Here is a 21,924-nt window from a genome sequence, read left to right on the forward strand (position 1 = left end):
CCCAAAATCCATGATTGTTGATTTAATAATTGATTCAGTCTGAGATATAGATAAATTTTATTTTTTCTTTCAATAATAGAGTCTGTTTAACACACATGCTAATTTGCAAATGAAGGATAATTCTTTACAGGACAATGCAACTTAACTAAAAATTTTGCACTCCGTATTTTTACCTTCTAATTTTTTAAAAACTACTCTTGCGATTTTTACAAAACTTGGCAGTTTGGCATAACTTGAGTCGTAGAATTGAAATATGGAAAAAAATTGTCATGCCATTTTGGAAAAAGTCCGTTTTTGTGTCAAAATACCTATATTGAAACAATGCTATATATAAATCTGATACATATCCAAAATTGTGCTTTCGAGACATGAAAAATGCAAGTTGAATTTTGTCAATCGGCCCAGTAGAACGAGAGATATAGAACACAGTGCACAATAGTGGTTTATCAAATAATGAAGCATTTATGACCTTAAATGAATCAAAATTTATAAAAACAAAAGCTCAATATTTATCAGGTATCCAAAAAATTTCATACCACTTGAGCAAAAAGTGAAATTTAAACAGCAGGTGTTGATAACCCTGTCAGGATGATGCAAGATATTGAGATTCCCATAAACCATCAGTCAGTGCTAAGTTGTGAGGCACATCAATGATATCGAAAACAGGTCTGTAGGAACTACAATTCTGAAGTAAACATGCAAGTGCAAAAAGATGTTTTATGGGCATCTTTACTTTACGAGTTCAAAATGGGCAGTAATTCTGTAGAAGCTGGCTAAAAAATATCCTCCACTTCTAGAGAGGCATCAGTGAGCGAGTGGCATAAATCAATTTGCACTAGAACGTGACAGCCTCCAGGACAAGCCTCAAACTGGATGTCCATCCATTATCAACAAAGCCTCACTGAAGAAGGATATTGAGCATGTTTCACATCAAATGTGCAAGGAATGTGCATAAGGGTTTGGAGTATCGGAGGAAACCATTACATTGCATCTGCACAACCTGGGGAAAAAAGCGGAAGCTCAGTAAGTGGTTTCCTCACATTTTTACCAAGAAAACCAAATTCCAGTGGCTCACCATTTGCTTTCATTGCTGTCATGCCACAAGAAAGTCCTATTGCTGGAACATATACTGATATGTGACAAGACATGGTTGTCCGACAAAAGAAAACATCATTGGTCATTCCCTAGCATTTGCTCCCAAACAAAACATTCATCAACAGAAGGTACTGCTTTGTATTTGGTGGACCAGCACCATTATATTGTGTACTTTAAACTGCTAGAGCCTGCTGGTCAAAATCATCAGAGCCCAGGTATAATCTTCCCATTCCCAAAGCATTGCACATTTGCAGTATGTCAAAAGTAGCCAGCACTAGTCAACAGAAAAGGAGTGATATCCTTCAAGACAATGGCAGACCTTATAGAGCAAGAGCAACTAAGGAGGTGATCAACACAATCGATTGGGAAGTTTACCTCATTCTCCTTACTCCGTGGGCATGCTTCATCTGACTATCACTTGTTTTTGGCCATGGATAACCATCTGCATGAGTAACAGTTCTGAAATTGAGATGATGTCACACAAGCTATAGGATAATTTTTAGTTCTAGGGAGAAGAGTTTTTATAATCTTGCAATTCACTGGGAACATGTAACTGAAACTGAAGGAGATTATTTCGCTGAATAAAATGCATTTGCATGAAATTTTTCACTAAAAACTACAGCACGAACTTCTTTGGATATCCGGTATATGTTTGCTTCATTTAACATTTCTTTCAACTTCAGTCGTAATTCCCACTAAATTGACAATTGAAATTTTTTCATTCTCAACAACCTTTCTATTTCTTCAATTTCTTCACTATCGGAAGTGATATTTTCCGGATTTAGAACCATACTACATATTTTGCTGTCTGTTCGTTGACTGATGTAGAGACATTGCCAATGCAATGAAAAACTTCTGTTATATCAACTATATTTATTAAAACTTCAGAAATTTTGCTCGTGATACCTGAAAACTTTAAGCTTTTTGAGACAGGGCATCTTTGTCACCTTGCGATGAGTGGAACAAAAAACGAATCATCCCAGAGGACGAGGGTTTTGTAACACTAAGCCTAATTTTAAGTACTTGCATCATAATTTTTATACTGTTTTAGATTATTACTTAAGCTACCATATGTGTTAAAATTAGTATTTATTAGACTTTTCCTTTTACTTTACATGAAAATATATAAAAATAAAAATTAATTTTGGGATGCGCTATTCAATTTATTCCAAAGCTTTAAAATTGCTTACTTTAAGAAATAATTTTTGGAAGCACTATTCAAACGATTTCAAAGTTTTAATTGGCAAAATACATTAATAAACTTTCTCTAAAGCTGTGTTCACACTGGTCTGTTGGGGCGTCAAGCGGCAAAGCGTAAAAAAACGCTTTCCATGTATGCCAGTTCACGCAAGCACGGCAACTTTCGCTTTAAAAGTTGTCATATGCTCGCACTAGATGGCGCTTCATATTGGAAACTTGGGGGAAAACTTTAAATTTTTTTGTGGTATTTTGACATTTTACGTTTACATTTTAAAATTAAAATGGATTTAATCTCTGCTCAGTTAAAACTTATTTTACTTCTTGCTTTGTGTAACAGAAGCAAAATGCAGTGGTTTATGTTAATATGTGAGAGATGACTGCAGTAAGGTGATGCAAGTAATTTAATTGAAGAAATGCACTTGAATGATTAGGTTAGATTATTTAATTATGGCAAAGCCTCAAGGGCTATCTGCCTAAGGGGAGGGATGCCTTCGTGGAGGACTTTCTAAGGGAAACTGGCTCATATACATGTTGCACATGGAGAAAATCATGAAAACACTCATGCAGCCAGCCCCTTTGCGGGATTCGAACCTCGGACCGAACTACCAGTGTTCAGCGACTTTACCGCTTGGCCACCGGTGGGCCACGCTTGAACGAAATGAAATTTCTTTTAATTACTTTTGCATGACACCTCATCAATTCGATGAATTTCTAGCACTCATTGAACTATTTATTCAAAAGCAGAAAACTCATTTTTGTCAGAATATCTTAGAAAAGAATCGTTTGGACTATAGGAATAAGATATCCCAGAAAAGGATCGTTGTATATATCAAACACTGTATATATCTAATTTAATTAATTTATGAATTTTGTTGAATGATAATTAAAAAATCCTAATTGTACGATTCTATTTTGGAGAGTGTATTTTTCATCTGGTAGAATACCATAAATGTTTTCGCATGATGTATGAACTTCCCTAAAATGCTTCCTTAAATAAACTTCCCTTAACTGGTTTAAGTAATGCAATAAAAATGTATATTTTGTTTAAGTATATGTAGGATTTACAGCATTACTAAATTAAATATCACACTTAGAAAAAGCAGTTATTTTTAAGTTAATAAACAACATCAATTTTTTAAAAGAATATATTAGTTTCTGCCTTATGTACATATTTTTTACCTTAAATGTAACAATAGTTACTTCAATTAGTCATTCATATATTAACGAACATCAACTATCTAAAGGTTTATTTTATCAGGTAACTTTTATCTATAACTCACTGAAGTAACTGCATTTTATATAATACTTCTTTTTCTGCATTAAAAATTGAATTCCACAATTAGCAAATTTGCTAATGCTTGTGCAAAAGTTTTTTAAATTAACGAAAAAATATCATCAAGATTAAACCTGTCGAAAAGTGGTCAGGCATGTTAAGAAAAACAAACATGAAGCTATTAAAATGCATAGAAATATTACATGAAATCAGATACATACTAGCGAGCTTCTTTTCTGTATAAATAACAGTTTTCTTAATTTTTTTAAACAAATGTTTTACTCGTCACCACTCACTTAAAATTCAGAACTCACTAAATTTTTTAATTAAATGAAACAACAACTTTATACTAAAACCAGTATCGCTTTTTCTAGTCTCGTGTCAGCCGAAATAGAATCAGATCATAGTAGTCAGATCTTATGAATTACACCAAAGGCTCGTTGTCAAAAGAAGAATAATGCACACAATGCCGAGCGAAAATTAGGTTTGTATGAATGATGAATGATATGAAAAATGAATGCAAGTTTCTCATGTCACCCCCCCCCCAAAAAAAAAAAAAAAAAAAATTCGCAGAAGATTAAAAAAAAAAAAACAACTTATATTCATACCATCATTCAAAGGTAGGAAAAAGCAAGGCCCGAACATACAAGCCCCTAGTAAAAGCTTAATCTTTTACTTGAGCGTGTTACCTCCGCGCTACGATACCTTGCAGGTAAGCATCGTTTTCCCACTTCACCTTCAAGAAACTGAAGAAGCATCTGGGCTATTGTGAAACTAGCCATAATATTTTCTGTAAATATTTTTTTTTTTAAATACCAATTCCATTACAACATCACTCTGGTGATGCTTGAATCCAAAATCTTTAACTCAAGAAGCCAATGTTTTATCCACTAGGTAACAAGAGCAACTTTAAATTGATGTAGATATATTTTAAGAAAAATTCAGAATCTGAGATTTCAAAATCCATCACTATTTTCTCGCAACAATCTATTGCTTTAGATTACTCTGTAAAAATTATCAACTATATATCATTTATGGTTGATTATTAAGGTTTATTACTACTAATAAACTTGAGAATTTTCCTTTAAATAATTTATAAAGCTATTTATTCCATTAGCGTATGCATTTTTTTAATTTAATTTGAAATTTTTATTAAAATTAGTCCATTTGCCTTTTTTCCATCAAGAATTTTTGAAAGCACAATCATTTAAAAGCCATGGTATAAACTAGACGTTTGAAACGAGATGCATGAAACTGATGCATCAAGCGTCAAAAAGTTAAAGTTGAGTCAACTCATGCGGTCTCTGGCCATCTGGCAAATGCCGCCTCTGAACTCGCTTCTGATTGGTTAACGCGTGACCTGGTGCGGTGGTCTGCATGCTAGGCGTGTATTCCAGAGGTCGGCGGCTTGATTTCCGGCGAAGGCGGTTGCTCATTTTTCATCTCTCCGGCTTTTCCAATTAACCTAGTGTCTCTACAGTGTCGCCCGAACTAAAAAGGGTGTTGGATGGTGATTCTCCTCACCCAGGATTTGGTGACTAGGTCCCATAAAAACCCTAGTCACCCTTTAAAAGGGTATATAAGGTATTTCTCCCGCCTTCTTGGCAAGCCTTTGTGTTGTAATGGTCTGCATGCTTAGTGCGTAATTGAGAGGTCCACGGTTCGATTCCCGGCTAATTTTTCATCTTGCCTGCGTCAAAAAATACCTAATGTCTCTACAAAATATCACGTTAGTTCCAGTGCAGAAAGCAATTTTGGTTTGCAAAAATTTCAGATCATGAACTTCTGGAACAAAATTAATTTATGAATTCATTGTATGTGTTGTATATATAAATAACACTGTTAAAATACATTATGCACTAAGTTATGCTTTTGATAATAAGTAAAAAATGCTAGTGTAATTTCCTATAAAGTAATCATTATTTTCTAATTTTTATTGATATTTACTTACCAACTACTCGACCTTGAGCACAACCAGTGTATATGTAACTTTGTCCTGTTGTTGCTTCAGGTGAAAAATGGCAACGTATAAGCGTCTGTAATACACTATGGCCTCTGTAAGTCATCAAAGAAGTATCCCCTGGCAGTTTGCGCTTGTGTTTGTTTACTGAAACGATAGATAAAAAAAGAATAATTTCTTAGTCTATAATCCAATAAAGTCAACATGAAAGCAAATAACACCTGTAAAACCCTATTTATATATATCCTATCTATATATAACACCAATAAAACCCTATTTATATGATCTACTATGGAATGGCTGCATGAGAGGCATCCAGATTTTGTCCTGATAACCTGAACAAAGATTTATTGAACTTTAATTACTTTAGACTGTACTTTATATCTTTAACATATGATGACAAGAAATACAAATACAGGGTGTTTATAAAGTCCTGGACCCAATTTAATGCTTAATAACTCATAAAATAATAAAGATAGATTAAAATTAATAACATAAATGGTTAGATAGACTCAAAAAGTTTCATGACCCTTGTCAACAAACTTCCACATGTGCCCCCTTTGTCACACGGAGAATATCAAGTCGATATTCAATTTCACGCCAGGTACCGGGAAGCATGTCGGCATCCACAGAGGCTATTGCGGTTGTAATTCTGGCTTTTAGGTCATCAATGTTCAACATTCTGTAAATGTTTACAAATCCCCAAAGGAAAAAGTCCATAACATTGCAATAGTTGCCAAAAACAAAAGAGAGAAAAACGCAATTAATAAACAGATGATATTTAGAAAAGTACAGATATTTAGACTGGAAATTGAAATTATCTGAAATTAACAACACGCGCAAATGATATTTACAAAAGTAAAGATATTTTAACCTGAAAAGTAAAATATATAAGTTATTCTATCAATAAATGCCATAAGTTTGCTTATATCTTCATTATTTTATGAGTTATTAAACATCAAAATGGGTCCGGGACTTTATAAACACCCTATATTACCATTTTTTCTAAGCTGTGTTTTTCAAGATAATGTCAGACCAGTTAACTCCAAATCAAATGCAACATATGGTTCATGAAAATTCTGGTAAAAGAACGTAAACGAAAACTGAAATTCATTGACAACTATCATGTGTTTAGGGAACTGATTACAGCAAGTTCTTTAGTCTTTGAATATCGATACATCTTCGAAAAGCCAAGAATCCACCTATGTTGAGCTTTGTGAAGACTAGCTGAAAAATGTCATGATGTGTGTATCTAGTCATATGGTCGGGCTAGACATTTTGAACTAGTAGCAAATTATTGTAAAAAAGTATTGTTTCATTTTTGTTTTTTTTTTGGGGGGGGAGCGATAAAGTAGGAAAGACCATTCACAAGAAACATACCAGATTGTCCAATAAAGGTTTCATTCTACTCTATAGCTGTACTTTGGAGGGGGGGGGGTAGTGGAAGGACCTGAAAAGGCTACAGTCCCCAGAACTGAAGTTTCAGCTTATAAATAGAAAACAAGTACAAACACTAGTTTTAGGTGTAAGTTAAATGCATTCCCATAAGCAATGAGACTATGTTCTGCTGTTTGTTGTGCACTGCATGTATAAGTACTGAACTTGTTAGTGCTAAAATATCTCAAGAAGAAAGCCAAAATGAAAAGAGTAAATAAACCAGTGAAAAAGCTATTTTATTATTTTCTAAGAAACCAAACGCTATAGAAAATTCTTCTTTATGATTGATAAATCCAAAAGTGATACGGAAGAAAAGTCAGCAGAAGTTTTTATCATTAAGAAATAACTGCTCATAATATATATATATATAAAGAAAAAGGAGAACAAGTTATGTAGATATAAAGAAAAAGAACATCAAGCTGGATGGAAGAACTTAAAGGTACAGTTTTGCCTTCTTCACCTACATTGGAAACTCTTCCTGCATTTAATTATCAAGCAAGTTCAGAACCAAATAAAATCAATAAAGATATAGCTCATTATGTCAGTGCCTTACCAAACAACAATGAAAAAACTGAAGCTGGAGAAGCTTATTTGGAGATCTAGAATTCACAAACAGTTTATTTGTGAGAATACAGAAGAAATTACTGGACATTTCCAGAATGAATGATTGCAAAAATTTAAATGGCTTGATTGATCTGAAAAGGCTAAAGTGTTTACTCTTCTATGTACATGTTATTTTTAACTGAGAAGAATTTGGTGAGAAAAAACATTAAAAAAAAAAAAAAAAAAAAAAAAAAAAAAATTGGAACTTTTGTTAAGCAACCCTACCAAAATCTGGAAAAGAGTACCAAAATCTTTTAGTAAACAAGAAAAAAATAATTAACCACAAAAATGTAATGCCAAACAGAACTTGTATACGGAACTCCTTTGGCCAACAGGTAATGCCAAAGGAGTTCCGTATACAAGTTCTGCGGATGAGCAACCTAAGTCTTCCTTGATGGCAGATCTTATGCCTAATAGAACGAAAGGCAATGCTTCCAGCCATGATTTTGATTCGAGTAGATGACATTTGAGACTTGCTTTTAAAGTTCGGTGTTGTCTTTCGATCAGGCCATTTGCCTGTGGATGGTACGCAGTTGTAGTGTTTGTATGAAAACCAAGATATTTTCCTAAAGTTTGAAAAAGCTGGCAGAAAGTAATTGTTAAATATAAAATAGAGAGTACAGAAAAACAACTGGACCTCCCCTCCAAAAAAAGGAGGCATTGAAAAAATAAGAGAGAAACTTGTAATAGAAACTGTACATTTTTGTGGACAGCAAGGGTTTTCTTTACGGAGCAGTAATGGTTGAGGTTATATAGATCTCTCAATGCCAGAAGAAAATGATAGAAATTCCCAAAGCCAGTGGAGGAGATCAAATCTTGAAAAATCATTTATTACTGAAGTGTCTGGTGTGCAAATATAGAAAAATAACACTTCTCTGACTCCTATGGAACCAATATTTTATTCCTTACGATGTTATAGATTCTTATTCATAATATTTATTTACATTTTACATGCACGTAGCATCGCGTGACAAAAACTCGGAGTTTGTTTACTTCGTTCTTTGCGGAGACTAGAAGGTGTTGCCATTCCGCTTTAACTAAATTTAATTAGAAACTTAACGGAACTGAAGCGACACTACACACCCCCTTCCTAGTGACAGCGATTATGGAAAATAGTCTTTAAAGTGACTGGGGAACTTCACATGTCTGCCGGTTCTAGTAGTCTTAGTTTCATGATGATTTTCTGAAGTTCCTTCAGTGTTCTTGAGTGAAGGTGTTTCCCAAAGTTCCGCTTTCTTGGAATAGGAATTTTGAAAAGGAATATCAGAATCTTGCGCTAGGAAAGATGGCTTTAGTCTGTCTATTGAAACTCTTTTAACTTTTCCTTGGATTTCAATATCGAAGTACTTATCCTTTCTTGCTCTTACAGGATACGGTCCAAGATAGACAGGCTGTAGCGACGAACTATTAATGTTGTTGTATAGGAATACGTGAGAACAGTTGGAAAGATGTTTAGAAACAAAGACTGTTCTATTTCCATGGGTGGTGGTAGAACTTGGCTTCATAGCTCTTATTATTTTCTGAAGGTTTTGAGAAAATTCAGACTGTTTCATATGAGGTACTGTTGAAAAGAATTCACCAGGTAATGCCAAAGGAGTTCCGTATACAAGTTCTGCGGATGAGCAACCTAAGTCCTCCTTGATGGCAGATCTTATGCCTAATAGAACGAAAGGCAATGCTTCCAGCCATGATTTTGATTCGAGTAGATGACATTTGAGACTTGCTTTTAAAGTTCGGTGTTGTCTTTCGATCAGGCCATTTGCCTGTGGATGGTACGCAGTTGTAGTGTTTGTATGAAAACCAAGATATTTTCCTAAAGTTTGAAAAAGTTGGCTATCAAATTGCCGACCTTGGTCAGATGTTATGCGATTCGGAATTCCAAAGCGTGAAAACCAAGTATAAATCAAAGCTTTAGCAATAGATTCTGCTGATTGATCTTCTAACGGTACCGCTTCAATCCATCGTGTATAACGATCAATGATGGTTAGAAGGTATTTGAATCCTTTGCAAGGAGGTAGCGGACCCACCAGATCTATGTTTAAATGCTGGAATCTGTGTGGAGGTACTTTGAATTCTCCCAAAGATGAATGTGTATGTCTGTGAACTTTAGATCTTTGGCAAGATAAACATGCTCTAGTCCATAGTTGGCAGTCTTTATTCATATTGGGCCATATGAAACGTCGTGTTATGAATTTTATCGTGGATCTTATTCCAGGATGAGATAAATTATGGATTGAAGAAAATATTTTCTGCCGAAACTTTGCAGGGATGTATGGTTGATTATAATTTGTAGAAGTATCACAGTAAATTTTCTTGTCGCTGTCCGGTATAGGGATCTGTAGGATTTTTAAGTTTGGGTTGTTTTTTAGTGTCTCCAAGTCGTCATCTTCTTGACAGTCTACTATAGCTTGTAAGTCTATTGCAGATGGTACAGAAATGGTGTCTATGCGAGAGAGAGCATCAGCGACGGTATTTTCATGCCCTTGTATGAATCGGATATCGGTTGAGAACTGGCCAATATATGACAGTTGTCTAGCTTGTCGTGGCGAAGCTTTTTCCAAATTTTGTTGGAAGGCAAATGTTAGTGGTTTGTGATCCGTGTATATTGCAAAAGTTCGCCCTTCTAAGATGTATTTGAAATGTTTTACTGCTGTATAGATGGCTAAGAGTTCTCTATCGTAGGCACTATATTTTTGTTGTGCTGATGTCAAATTTCGGGAAAAGAAACTTAAAGGTTGTTTTTCATTATTCACAATCTGATGTAAAACGGCTCCAATGGCAGTATCGGAAGCATCAGTTGTTAGCGATATTTCAGCCTTTTCGGATGGGTGAGTTAAGTTTGTGGCATGAATAAGTGCATCTTTTAAGATCTGGAAGGCGTTTCTTGTTTCTGCCGTCCAGGTTATTTCTTTTCTGCAGTTCTTTTTAATACCACTGAGCAATGTTGTTAAAGGTTGTTGCAATTTCGCACAATTTGGTATGAATCTGTGATAAAAATTCACCATACCTAAAAATCGTCTTAAACTAGTAAATGACTTTGGTTCTGGGAAATTTTTGATGGCATCAACTTTCGTTGAAAGAGGTTTAAGTCCTTCAGCTGACACTTCGTATCCCAGGAATGCAAGTTTTGTTTGACCAAATTTACACTTTGCCGCATTAATACACAGGCCATATTCGTTTAGTCTCTCAAGGACTGCTCGTAAATGTTTTTGGTGAGTTTCTTCATCTGGGGAGGCTATTAGAATGTCATCCAAATAGCAAAACACGAATTCTAGTCCATTCAACACACTGTTCATGAAACGTTGGAACGTTTGGGCCGCATTTCGTAGGCCGAACGTCATGAATGGGAACTCGAATAAGCCAAAGGGAGTGAGAATGGCCGTTTTCGGTATATCTTCTTCGCGAACAGGAATTTGTTGGTACACTCTAATGAGGTCTATGGATGAGAAAACTCTTTTTCCAGCTAAAATGGAACTGCAATCTGTTAAAAATGGTAGAGGGTATCTATCAGGAATCGTGACGTTGTTTAACGCTCGATAGTCTCCACAAGGTCTCCAATCACCTGATTTCTTCATAGCCAGATGTAGTGGGCTTGACCAGTTACTTTTGGATGGCCTGCATAAACCCATTTGGAGCATAAATTCAAACTCCTTTTTAGCCGCTTTAAGTTTCTCAGCTGATAGTCTCCTGGCTTTAGCGAAAACTGGTGGACCTCTGGTTTCGATATAATGTTCGATGTTATGATTTTTAACTTTATTATTAACTACAATGAGTTTTAACAAATCCGGAAAATCGTTAATGATACGTTTATATGGATCATTTACGGCATTTAAAATTGGAATATTATTATTGTTATTTTGAAAACAAGGAGTTCCATTGGTTGTTAAGAATGTAGTACCATCAATCAACTTGCGATTTTTAGAATCTACCAAAAGGTTAAAATTTGCAAGAAAATCCATGCCTATTATCGGTTTGTTTACGTCCGCAATTACAAAAGGCCATGTGAATGATCGTCTGAGTCCAAGATCAAGCTTGTGTAATTTTTGGCCATATGTTTTAATTTTCGTACCATTTGCAGCAAACAGTTCTAATTTTGAGATGTTTTTTTTATCTGCAGGCAAGGGAGGAATGACAGAAATTTCTGCCCCAGTATCTATTAAAAATTGGGTAGCCGATTCTTTGTCGCTGATGAAAAGACGACTCAGCTGCACCCCTTGTCCCTCCGTCGTCAATGAGAGACGGGGAGCTGGTTTTCCGGACTATTTGTCTGTGATGTTGATGAGTAGTTGCAGGGTTGTTTACACTTAAATGACTTATCACCGAATTTTTTATGATAGTAACAAATATCACTAGATCTGTTACCACTGTAACTCCTATCTCGTGATTTGGATCGGTTACGACAATAGGGACGATTGTGGTGTTGCTTGTTTAAAGCAGAAACTTGTAAGCTAAGTTCACTAACCTGTTTTTGTAAACTTTCAATCACTTCCGTTTTTACCGTTATGGATGATGCAGCAGCTATTTGGGGAGTAACAGGGTTTAATTCCCAAATCTTATCGGCCATTGTAGCCACTTTTGACAAATCTTCACTACTAACAGATATAATGCTACGCATATTAACGGGTAAACGTTGTAGCCATAATGTTTTTAGGAAAGTATCTGTTACTTTATCGCCAGCCAAATTACGCATCTCACACAGTAATTGAGATGGCTTTTTGTCACCCAGTTCTAACTCACTCAGTAATTTTTGGGTTTTTTGAGTCTCTGAATCAGCATATAATGAAATTAGTCTATTTTTAATTGCCTCATATTTATTATCTTGTGGTGGACTTAGCAAAATATCAGATACCTGTGACAAAATATCGGGTTCAATGGAACTTATAACATAATCATATTTTGTTTGATCTACACTAATTTTTGCATTTCTAAACTGTGCTTCTAGTTGAATAAACCATATTTTAGGATCTGGCTTCCAAAAAGGAGGAACTTTAACGCTTACCTTGGCGACAGATGCAGTTGTTGCTTTAATTTCGGTTTCGTCTTCGTCAGCCATTGTAGAATTCGATCACGCCGGGATACACCAGTGAAGTGTCTGGTGTGCAAATATAGAAAAATAACACTTCTCTGACTCCTATGGAACCAATATTTTATTCCTTACGATGTTATAGATTCTTATTCATAATATTTATTTACATTTTACATGCACGTAGCATCGCGTGACAAAAACTCGGAGTTTGTTTACTTCGTTCTTTGCGGAGACTAGAAGGTGTTGCCATTCCGCTTTAACTAAATTTAATTAGAAACTTAATGGAACTGAAGCGACACTACAATTACTGCCAACAAATAGTGTGTTATATACTAGGCCCAAAATACAAAATGAATTTGTAATTTTGTTTGGTTATCTTATGCAAAGAAAAATAATTTAAAGAATTACGGAGAGTCAGTTCATTTTTAGCTGAGAAAACAACTGACATTTCACAAACATAGCAATTTTCACTTTTTATTAAGTAATGATAAAAACAATATTCTATTCATAAGGAAGGAATTTTTTATCCCTTATTATGATGTTTCTGTTAAAGCTTGCGGTGGACCACATAGAGATGAGAAAATAGCGTGTGCGGTCCGTGCAAGTCACTGTTTCCAAGCTTTTACAATGTGTCACACGATATGATTCTAACATCGTAGATGCAATAATTCATTCCAGTTGAGACAAGAGACATAACTTCATGACCAGTGTCAAGAGATTTTAGCATTCTGCACTGTGTCTGTCATCAAAGTCTCTTGATTTCAGCAGGGCTGACGAACCAATGATCTCGTTTTTACTCTGATATCTTTCCAGATAAAACGAATCAGAGGATAAAAAATACTACTGAAAAATTAAGAAGGCTTGGCTAATTCAGTCTGAAGATATTTTCGATCGATACAACTCATCAGAATGCTCCTGAATTCTTGACTATAGAGACCCTCGTTATCAGGATTCTCACATCATGAGGACCATAATTTACTTGAATAATAACTGTTCTACGCTATCCATAAATTATATATATTTGTAAAGAGCATCTCCTAATTTTAATATACATGTTTTTGAGTTCAAAATGCAGTGCAAACCTCACAAATGTACCAATCATTATACGGAGTCAGGTGTACTACCTGCCGCCAGTCTCCCACTAGCTCTAGCACACATAATTATCAAAAATTTGGAGACTTGGTTTACTGCTACAATATTTAAGAGGACAACTACATTTAAAGTTATGATGGAGCATCGCTTCAAGGCATATAGGCTAGTATATGAAATAGGTATCTAAAAGTCTATACACACATTATGTGTCTCGTTTTTGAAACATTCATCTAAGTGATTCTTCTAAAATTCAAGACATTATAAACCCAATTGGAATTATTATTGAAGCATGCTTTTTTTCCATGTTAAGTCCAAAATGCACTAAGATTACTAGATAAAATTAAAAAGATTATTTCTTCACTTGAAAAATACGAGTTAAAAAATATACAAAACTAGGTGGTGTAAAAGACATGAAGCTGACTTTAAACTGATTTTTGCATCTTTGAAAGAAATAAGAGAAACATTTGCTGATCAATTTAAAAAACTATTTTGCAGTTAAACTTCATTAATAAGTGTAACTTTATTATTGCAGTACTTGCACCAAGCAAATTTTAGGAAATAAATTATACTTTATCAAAATTATTACAAACTGTCGATTTAAATGTTGCAAGTGCTATACAGGCAGTAAAAGATGCATGAATTCAATGCTGTATATATTCAAACTAAAGAAATTTATGACATGCCCACAACAGATCCAAAAATCTCTTATCACACATTTTCATCAATGACTTAATTTCTTTATGAAATGACAGATCTTGCACATGAAATGCTAATAATTTCAATTCAGTGTACCTTCACAGAGATGTAATGTGTCGTACGATTTTATTGAGCAATGTACTCAGTTTTATGAGGATGATCTTCCTGAACCTCATGAACAAATACTGAAAGGAGAATGATCAATATGGCTATAAAAATGAAAACCAAACAAAATAAACCCCAACTACAAGTCAGGCTTTAGTAAATTGTGACGTAAATTACTTTTTCAACATTTGAACTCTCTTATTGATTTCGAAAATACAACCAGTTTCTACTATGACAGCTGAAAGAGGTTTTTTTAACTTTAAAAAGAATTTTAAAAATATTTCAGTAATAATAAAATGAAGAACATCTAACGGTTTAGCTCTGCTTTCAATTCATCACATTTTAAGCATCAAAGTGGAAAGTGGACAATAATGCTGTCATAGATCATTTTCACCAAAAATCATGCAAATTTTTGTTTATTATATTTAAGTTTATTTAAATCAATATAAATCCACCAAAGTCCACCATGACATCATTCATATTTAAATTTAAATCACGTTTAATGTACTCTCTTGAAAATTATAAAATTTCAGATACTGGGAAATCATGGTCGCTCTCCCACCCCCAAGAAATTAAATTCTAGCTACAGCCGTGTTTTGCATTATGATAATGCATGACTTCCTATGTTTTCAAAGCTATCATACGGCCCACTAGCGGCCAAGCGGTAAAATTGCTGAAAACTGGTAGTTCCGACTTGGCTTTGAATCCAGCCGAGCTGTATGGGTGTTTTCATGGTTTTTCCCATGCATAACATGTATAGCCAGTTTTCCTCAGAAAGTCCTTCCTGAAGGCATTCCTCCCCAAGCAAATAGCCCTTAGTGGGCTTTGCCATAATAAACTAAACCAAACCAATCAAAGCTATAGTAAGTAGAGAGATCTATTGCAATACCCAAACCTTTTGGTTACAATCGATTTCACTTTTCTTTGTCCTTCAAATGAGCATCTTAAAAGGAAAAGAAAAATTCACATGGATAACAAAGTAACTTAGGCAAATCTCCAATCATTTAGGAAGTAGTTAGCAAAACTCTATACTACCATAATACAGAAGCTTGCAGTCAGAAAAAATATGTTTAGCAGGAAACTATGTTAAAAAATATTAAGGCAATTTCAATTTTCATCTTATAACCATCTAGAAACTAAATCACTATGGATATTTCCTGGACGCACCCCCTCTTTTTTTTTTTTTTTTTGCATAATAACGGGAACTATTTCCAATAATTAAAAGTACAAACAAATATGTATAACAACTGATAAGCAAAAGTGGGCATAATAAACCATTCATATATCAGGGTTGCCACTGAAACAGAAGAATGAAATTCCCTGACTTTTCCAGGTTTTCCAGGTGTTTCATGAAAATTCCAGTCTATCCGCGTAATGTACGTTGGCTGTGCTAAGAGGTAAATTAATTATGGTATTACTTGTATTGTGTAGCAAATTCACTTAATTATTCAATAAATCCCAGAGGACATTTATTCTTAATTATTCTTGGTATACTTTGTTTGATAATTTTGTTTAGTTTTCCACTTAAGAAACTTAATAAAATTTAAGATATATGTATTGGATAACAAATGTATGTTTTATTTAATTATTACTCATGATCATCACCAGTTCAACATGAGGCTAATCCGGTCCTTATAAATCACAACGCAATGCTAAATAGTTAGGTTAGATTTTAGGTAATTTTAATTTGCGTGAGGTATGTTCTTAAAAGGCACCTTAACACTTGAAAACACACATATAATTATAATAGTTGTTGTTTTCCCCACTGAAGATTGAGATTAGAATCTTCCCAATCTGGAATAAAATAAGGCTTTTTTTGCAGACATTCTGCAGCTAAACGAAAAAAAGAAATCTATTTTAATAAATTGAGGTATTTTATATTTATTTCGCAGCATACATAAGGAAAAAATATGTGCATTAAATTTCGTGATAGTATGTCATCATACTGCTATAATTAATTTCAGGATTATGCCAGAGAAAATTTCCTGAAATTTGGAAATATTATTTACTAATAATAAATAAATTTAGAGGAAAGAAGCAACATTAAATTATATGAATAACATAAAAATAATTACTTAAAAATTGAATTAGAATAATCAACGATATTTTAGCGAATATAGTTATATTACATGGCTAGCCTAGATGACTGATTACTATTTTTTTATTTTACTGCAAAATGGCAAGGTATTTATTAAAAAGAAAAAAAGGTTTAAAAAGATTTTGCGGTAAAATTCTAGTATACGGTAAGGCTTTGGGCACGATTTTGAAAATTGTCGTCAAGACCAAAATGACCCGTTTACTGCGCATCAAGATGTCGCCAAATCCCATTATTATTCTAACCAAAGAACGTTTATGTAAAGAAGAAAAGGTTTCATACAAGTAAAATGCTATTACGCCGCTAGAATGCGGAAGGAAAATTTGCCAAGGGATTTGGCGACGGAACCTGGCGGCCAGAATTTCCCTCTCCGCGATGTGTACAGGAAATTGAGAAGCACGTGTTAAGAAGAAACACTCTTTGACAAAAAGAAAACTACGAAAATCCATTTTTAAATTATTGCGAAAAATCCAAGAAGAAACGTTTTATCAAAGGACGTTTCTTCTTGGATTTTTCGCAATAATTTTAAAAACGGATTTTCGTAGTTTTTTTTTCCCCCTGAAAATAACTAATCCATGAATTAATTTACTTGCGCCAAAAAATATTTGCTTTTCCTTTAGAGTTTAACCACTTGCGCTAAGACTAAACTTCACGGCTGCGGTGCCGTGCCTACAATAAAACAAGCGGTAAAGTGTCTCATTTACGCCGCTCCGCATCTGCGAGTGCAATCCAGAGCTGTAACTCGAGAAATAAACAATCTCGTTGTTAGGCGACGTGTGCACCGCGTTATTTTCATTTTTGCGATAAATGCTTATCGACGTGGTGTTCACGTCGCTCGCGGTTTGAGACAAAAGCATCTTGACGTGCGTGGCACGTCTTTTTAGCGCAAGTGGTTAAAGAAATTTTAAACGATATTCATTTTATGAACTCTTGATAACGTGACCTTCGAACTTCGACACCTGTTTCGAGCTTTGGCGACAGATATATCAGACATGCACAGCTGTTTCCCTCTATGATGGAACGGAGCCACAGCCACGTCTATTACAGAGAGGTTTTCCTTCTTTACAATACATATTCTTTGATTCTAACCTCCATGGTACCGTATACTAGGATTAAACCCATTTTGTTTTATACGAGAACAGGTACTTTCTTTAGTTCATGCACTGCACATGCGGTTCTCGAGAATACTGGAAGCCAAAAGTTGCTTTGCCTTTCTAAAAGACAATCAAATTGGAGCTGCGAAAATTGGCTCTATGCCAGCTACCCGCACTCACGTGATACATAATTCGCCAAAAAAATTACCTCTTCCAACGTCGGCGCAAAAATCGCTTTTTTTGGCGGGATCGTTGTATGAACTTCTCTGACTTTTCCAGATTTTGACAAAAATACTTAAATTCCCTGACTTTTCCCTGAATATTTTAGTCAATTTTCGAATTCCCTGACTTTTCCCGGTTCTCCCGGTTTTCCAGGTAGTGTGGCAACCCTGATATATCTAAACTATTTAACTCTACAAGCATTGTAGGTTTTGTCCTGAAATTTCAGAATTTCCCCAAAATCTCAGAAATAAGAGGTATTTGATAGATTATAATTCTAAAATGATCCTCTCCACTTTGTATATTGACTCCTTTTCCTCATACATAAGAAATGGGAAAGTCATCCTTCAATACATAATTTTATATTATTAATACTTGAAGGGTTAAATAATAAATTATCTCTTTTTCAGTTTTATAGCAAGAATCTAATATATTGCAATATTAGATTAGAAGTACACAAGAAAATTTTACCTTAGACAGATTTCAATATTTCTGCAGATAATGTACTGAGATTGCTTGTCTTCGTTATACAATAAGCAATTATCTCACAACAAAAAAGAATAAAAATCATTGATTGAAAATAACTGAATGCAACTGGTGTTCTGACTCACGGATTTAAATGATTCCCCTCCCCTTTATCACAGTTAAGCAGGGTTTTATGATACCAATGAAAAGTTAATACATACAACTGGATGGTACTCTCTGCCACCTGTAGTCCCAGTTATGAGAAGCAACCGCTCTTCGGGATCCCTAAAACCAAAAAATCAAGTTAAAATATAAAAACATGCAATATATATTTTCTTCAGCAATTTTTGATTTACCACAATCTAATAAATGAGTTTTTCTTAATCAGCTCTTAAGCTAGAAGCCTAAAAGTCAACTTTTTCTAGCAAGAATTAAATGCATTTCATTTTACAATCATGACAAATTTTAATTTTAGTTTTTAAAGAACGTAAATGAGTGAAGACGGACACCCAGGTGCCTGGAAGTGCAACTTCATCACTTGATAAGAGACAATGTATGTTCTTTAGATTAGAACCCAAATATGTGTTGTACCTACAGAATAAACAGGTTGAAGGCTTCTTACGTATATTTTAATTTTATAACAGTTATTTTAATTTTAAAGTCCTTTTCTATCAATTCTTGTTTCCACTTACAGCTACCAGAATGAGTTTTTAGAATCACGTTGAATGCAAATGAGTTAGAAGAAGTATTTAAGAAAGGTTCAACTAACTTCAACAGAGAGTGCTAGGAATCCTTAGTAGCACATGTTCACCTTCAGGCTAAGTTACTCTTAAAGCTGTTATGCTTGGCTTATATTACGTGCTTTCTGATATTTGCTGGCTAGTTCAAATTAAAGGACTAACTATGTTAGATAATTGTGTTTAGCTTCAGCTAAATCTCATTTCATTAGTTTAGTTTCTTATTCTGAGTTAAAGCTCAAGTAGAGGGTTCCTCTAAGCCTGATAAGGGGCCAACTGTTATTCTTATTTGAGTGAAATAAAGGGTATTTTAACCCAGCTCGAGTCTATGTTTAATTGTTTGAACTCAGCAATAAGTTGCTACACAGTTCACTAGGTTCCTCGACGTTCATCTTAGACAAAAAGAGTGAGGAACCCTACAGGCTTCTATGTCAAGCATGTTACAATACTGACCTTTAGATGAATTGAGTTTCCTCAGTTTTACACAATGAGCTGGCTCATGATAAATATTATGGAAGAGGAAGCTGAGTTTTGTTTCAAAATTTTCTAGTCTTGTTATTCTACAATCTTTGGGAGTTTACATCTCCTTAAATAAGTCTAGCAATATTAAATCAAAACTGGCTTAATTCACAGAAATGCAAATGAAAAATCTTCAGAACACTGAAAATGTGACTTGCATGCTCATCTTTGACTCATACAGAAATCGTCAAGTGAAAGAAATGTTATAGGTGGATTAGATTTCATGTTATGACTGAGAAATGGTGAATTGAATCAACACTTTTCCTAGCTCTTTCATTAACCTCACATACACATGGGAACAGTTTACTGTGTTAATAATAATCAATGAAACCGCACTTTTAAGGTTGCTTGATTTTACCAATTCAGGTGATTCATTCTCTTCCACTTTCCTGCATTTCATAATAGCTTTTGCGCCATTCTAAGTAATTAAAACGTCATTTTATCCGCTTAAATAAAATAGTGAGCAAGGTACAAGGCATAAACTAAAAGAAATAACTGCTGTATATATTCAAACTAAAGAGATATAGCAGTATAGAAAACAAAGCACACTATAAGATATTCTGTAATCAAATATAAATGCAATTTGATATAATTGTGTATATGTTACTGTGAAAGACTGAAATTGGAGAACGTCAACATTCACCAAATACATTGGTGAAAGATTGAATATTGCATTACATTCTTGTACATTTGGACCCTCACCGGTGTATGTCGATAATCACAGATATGCTCTGGTGTAGGTCGAAAGGAGAGGAGTATATGTACATGCTGTCATTGCAAAAGGAAGTGTTCCACAAATAAATGCAGTTGTAAAAGCAAGGACCTCTTGTGCAATTCAAAGTGTAATAATAGTTTAAGTTGTTGCAATAAATAAGATTGGAATCACATAATCTATTAAGTTTTTAACTTCTATTATTTTCCTTTCTCATTTTGAATGTACTGTGTGTTACAAGTTCTTATATTCTTAAATTCTTATTTTATGTAAGTCAGAAATAAGAGTATTTGGAAAATATTTCAGACATACACCAAGCGACTATGTGAATGTTGACATTCACCAGTGAAAGTCGACATTCTCCAGATTTCGGTGTTTCACTGTAACATATATAACAAAGGGCTTCTTCTAATAATAGATCATATTGTAATAGGTGATACCAACTTGAAAATGATGTACATTAAATTAAATGATGTTCAAGCTCACACCTTACATACAGTAGTACTGGAAGCATGCAATCAATTTCATTTCTTGAATAGAAAAATCTTTTTCCACATTTAAATATTTCCCAGCTGTTAAATAACTTATAACAAAAGTCATCATTAGTGCAACTCACTCCCTTTTTACGAAGAAACCACTGCCAAGAATATTATTTTATAATTTAAATTTAAAATTTCCTGTAATTTTTTTAAAATAAATAAACTCTAAATGGCTGTAATGTTTCAAACCCTATTTATGATTAACAGCATAATCTTTCAAAGATAAAATAAACTCAATCAGTGATACATGCAAATTGTCTTCAAATAATGCAGGAGGTAATATGGTACTTAATGACAGTCACTTTTAGACTTAGCAAATCATACAGAAATAATCTACCAATAATCTATCTAAATAATTTGCAATATTTGTATTATCACACCAAAATATTGCAAACTAGCAGGTGAAGACACCCAGATTACGTTCAAAAGTTTAACCTGACTACAAAATGCTATAATTGTTTTCAATCTGAACTACTAAAAAATAGCTTATTATGTATTATCTAAGAATTCCCTTTAAAAAAAAAACAGCAATGTCAAAAACCTAAGTTTATTACATGTTCATTATCCAATCTAATCTCATGCATGGTTAGCATAGCAATGAGTGTAAAAGAATGCAGGCAATTTTTGCTATATACATGGTATGGTTCATTTAGGGAGATTTTATATAATGATGAGTCACTCCTTTTAATAACAATATTATTACTCAAGAAAAACATAACATAAACACATATTCTTATAGATGAAAACCCTTAGGGAAGCCTACCTCTCAATAGCATTAACTCACAGATGATAAAGACAAACGAACTATAACATTTTTAGAAGTCTATCATGTGACTTACCATTTGGAATGTTATAAAAAAAATTCAATGGAAATATAAACAGATAGCTAATGTTAAATCCCTATTTATATGCAAATAATTTTTTAGCAAAAGTAGGTATGAAACTGTATTTTGGTCGAAAAGCAAATTTATCATTTTAATGAAGTTCATTAGTTTTTTTCGGCACAGTTAATAGCAATTTTATTATTATTACTATTATTACACACAGACTGGATCTT

The 21,924-nt window shown here is 34.0% G+C and overlaps 1 protein-coding gene across 2 annotated transcripts in view; it reads right to left on the reverse strand.

The window, feature by feature from the left end:
• Positions 1–21,924, reverse strand: part of LOC118186174 (DDB1- and CUL4-associated factor 11) — a 137,344-nt gene that overhangs the window by 20,107 nt on the left and 95,313 nt on the right. For both annotated transcript variants that reach the window (XM_035356233.2, XM_035356235.2), the window contains 2 exons: positions 18,582–18,645; positions 5,520–5,675 (listed from right to left, as the gene is read on the reverse strand). In XM_035356233.2, the coding sequence (XP_035212124.1) occupies positions 5,520–5,675; positions 18,582–18,645 (220 nt within the window). The remainder of the gene's footprint in view (positions 1–5,519; positions 5,676–18,581; positions 18,646–21,924) is intronic.

Source organism: Stegodyphus dumicola, chromosome 1, assembly GCF_044657685.1.
Source record: "Stegodyphus dumicola isolate Sdum_Otavi_A_Nest chromosome 1, ASM4465768v1".
In the NCBI taxonomy this organism is placed as follows: domain Eukaryota; kingdom Metazoa; phylum Arthropoda; class Arachnida; order Araneae; family Eresidae; genus Stegodyphus; species Stegodyphus dumicola.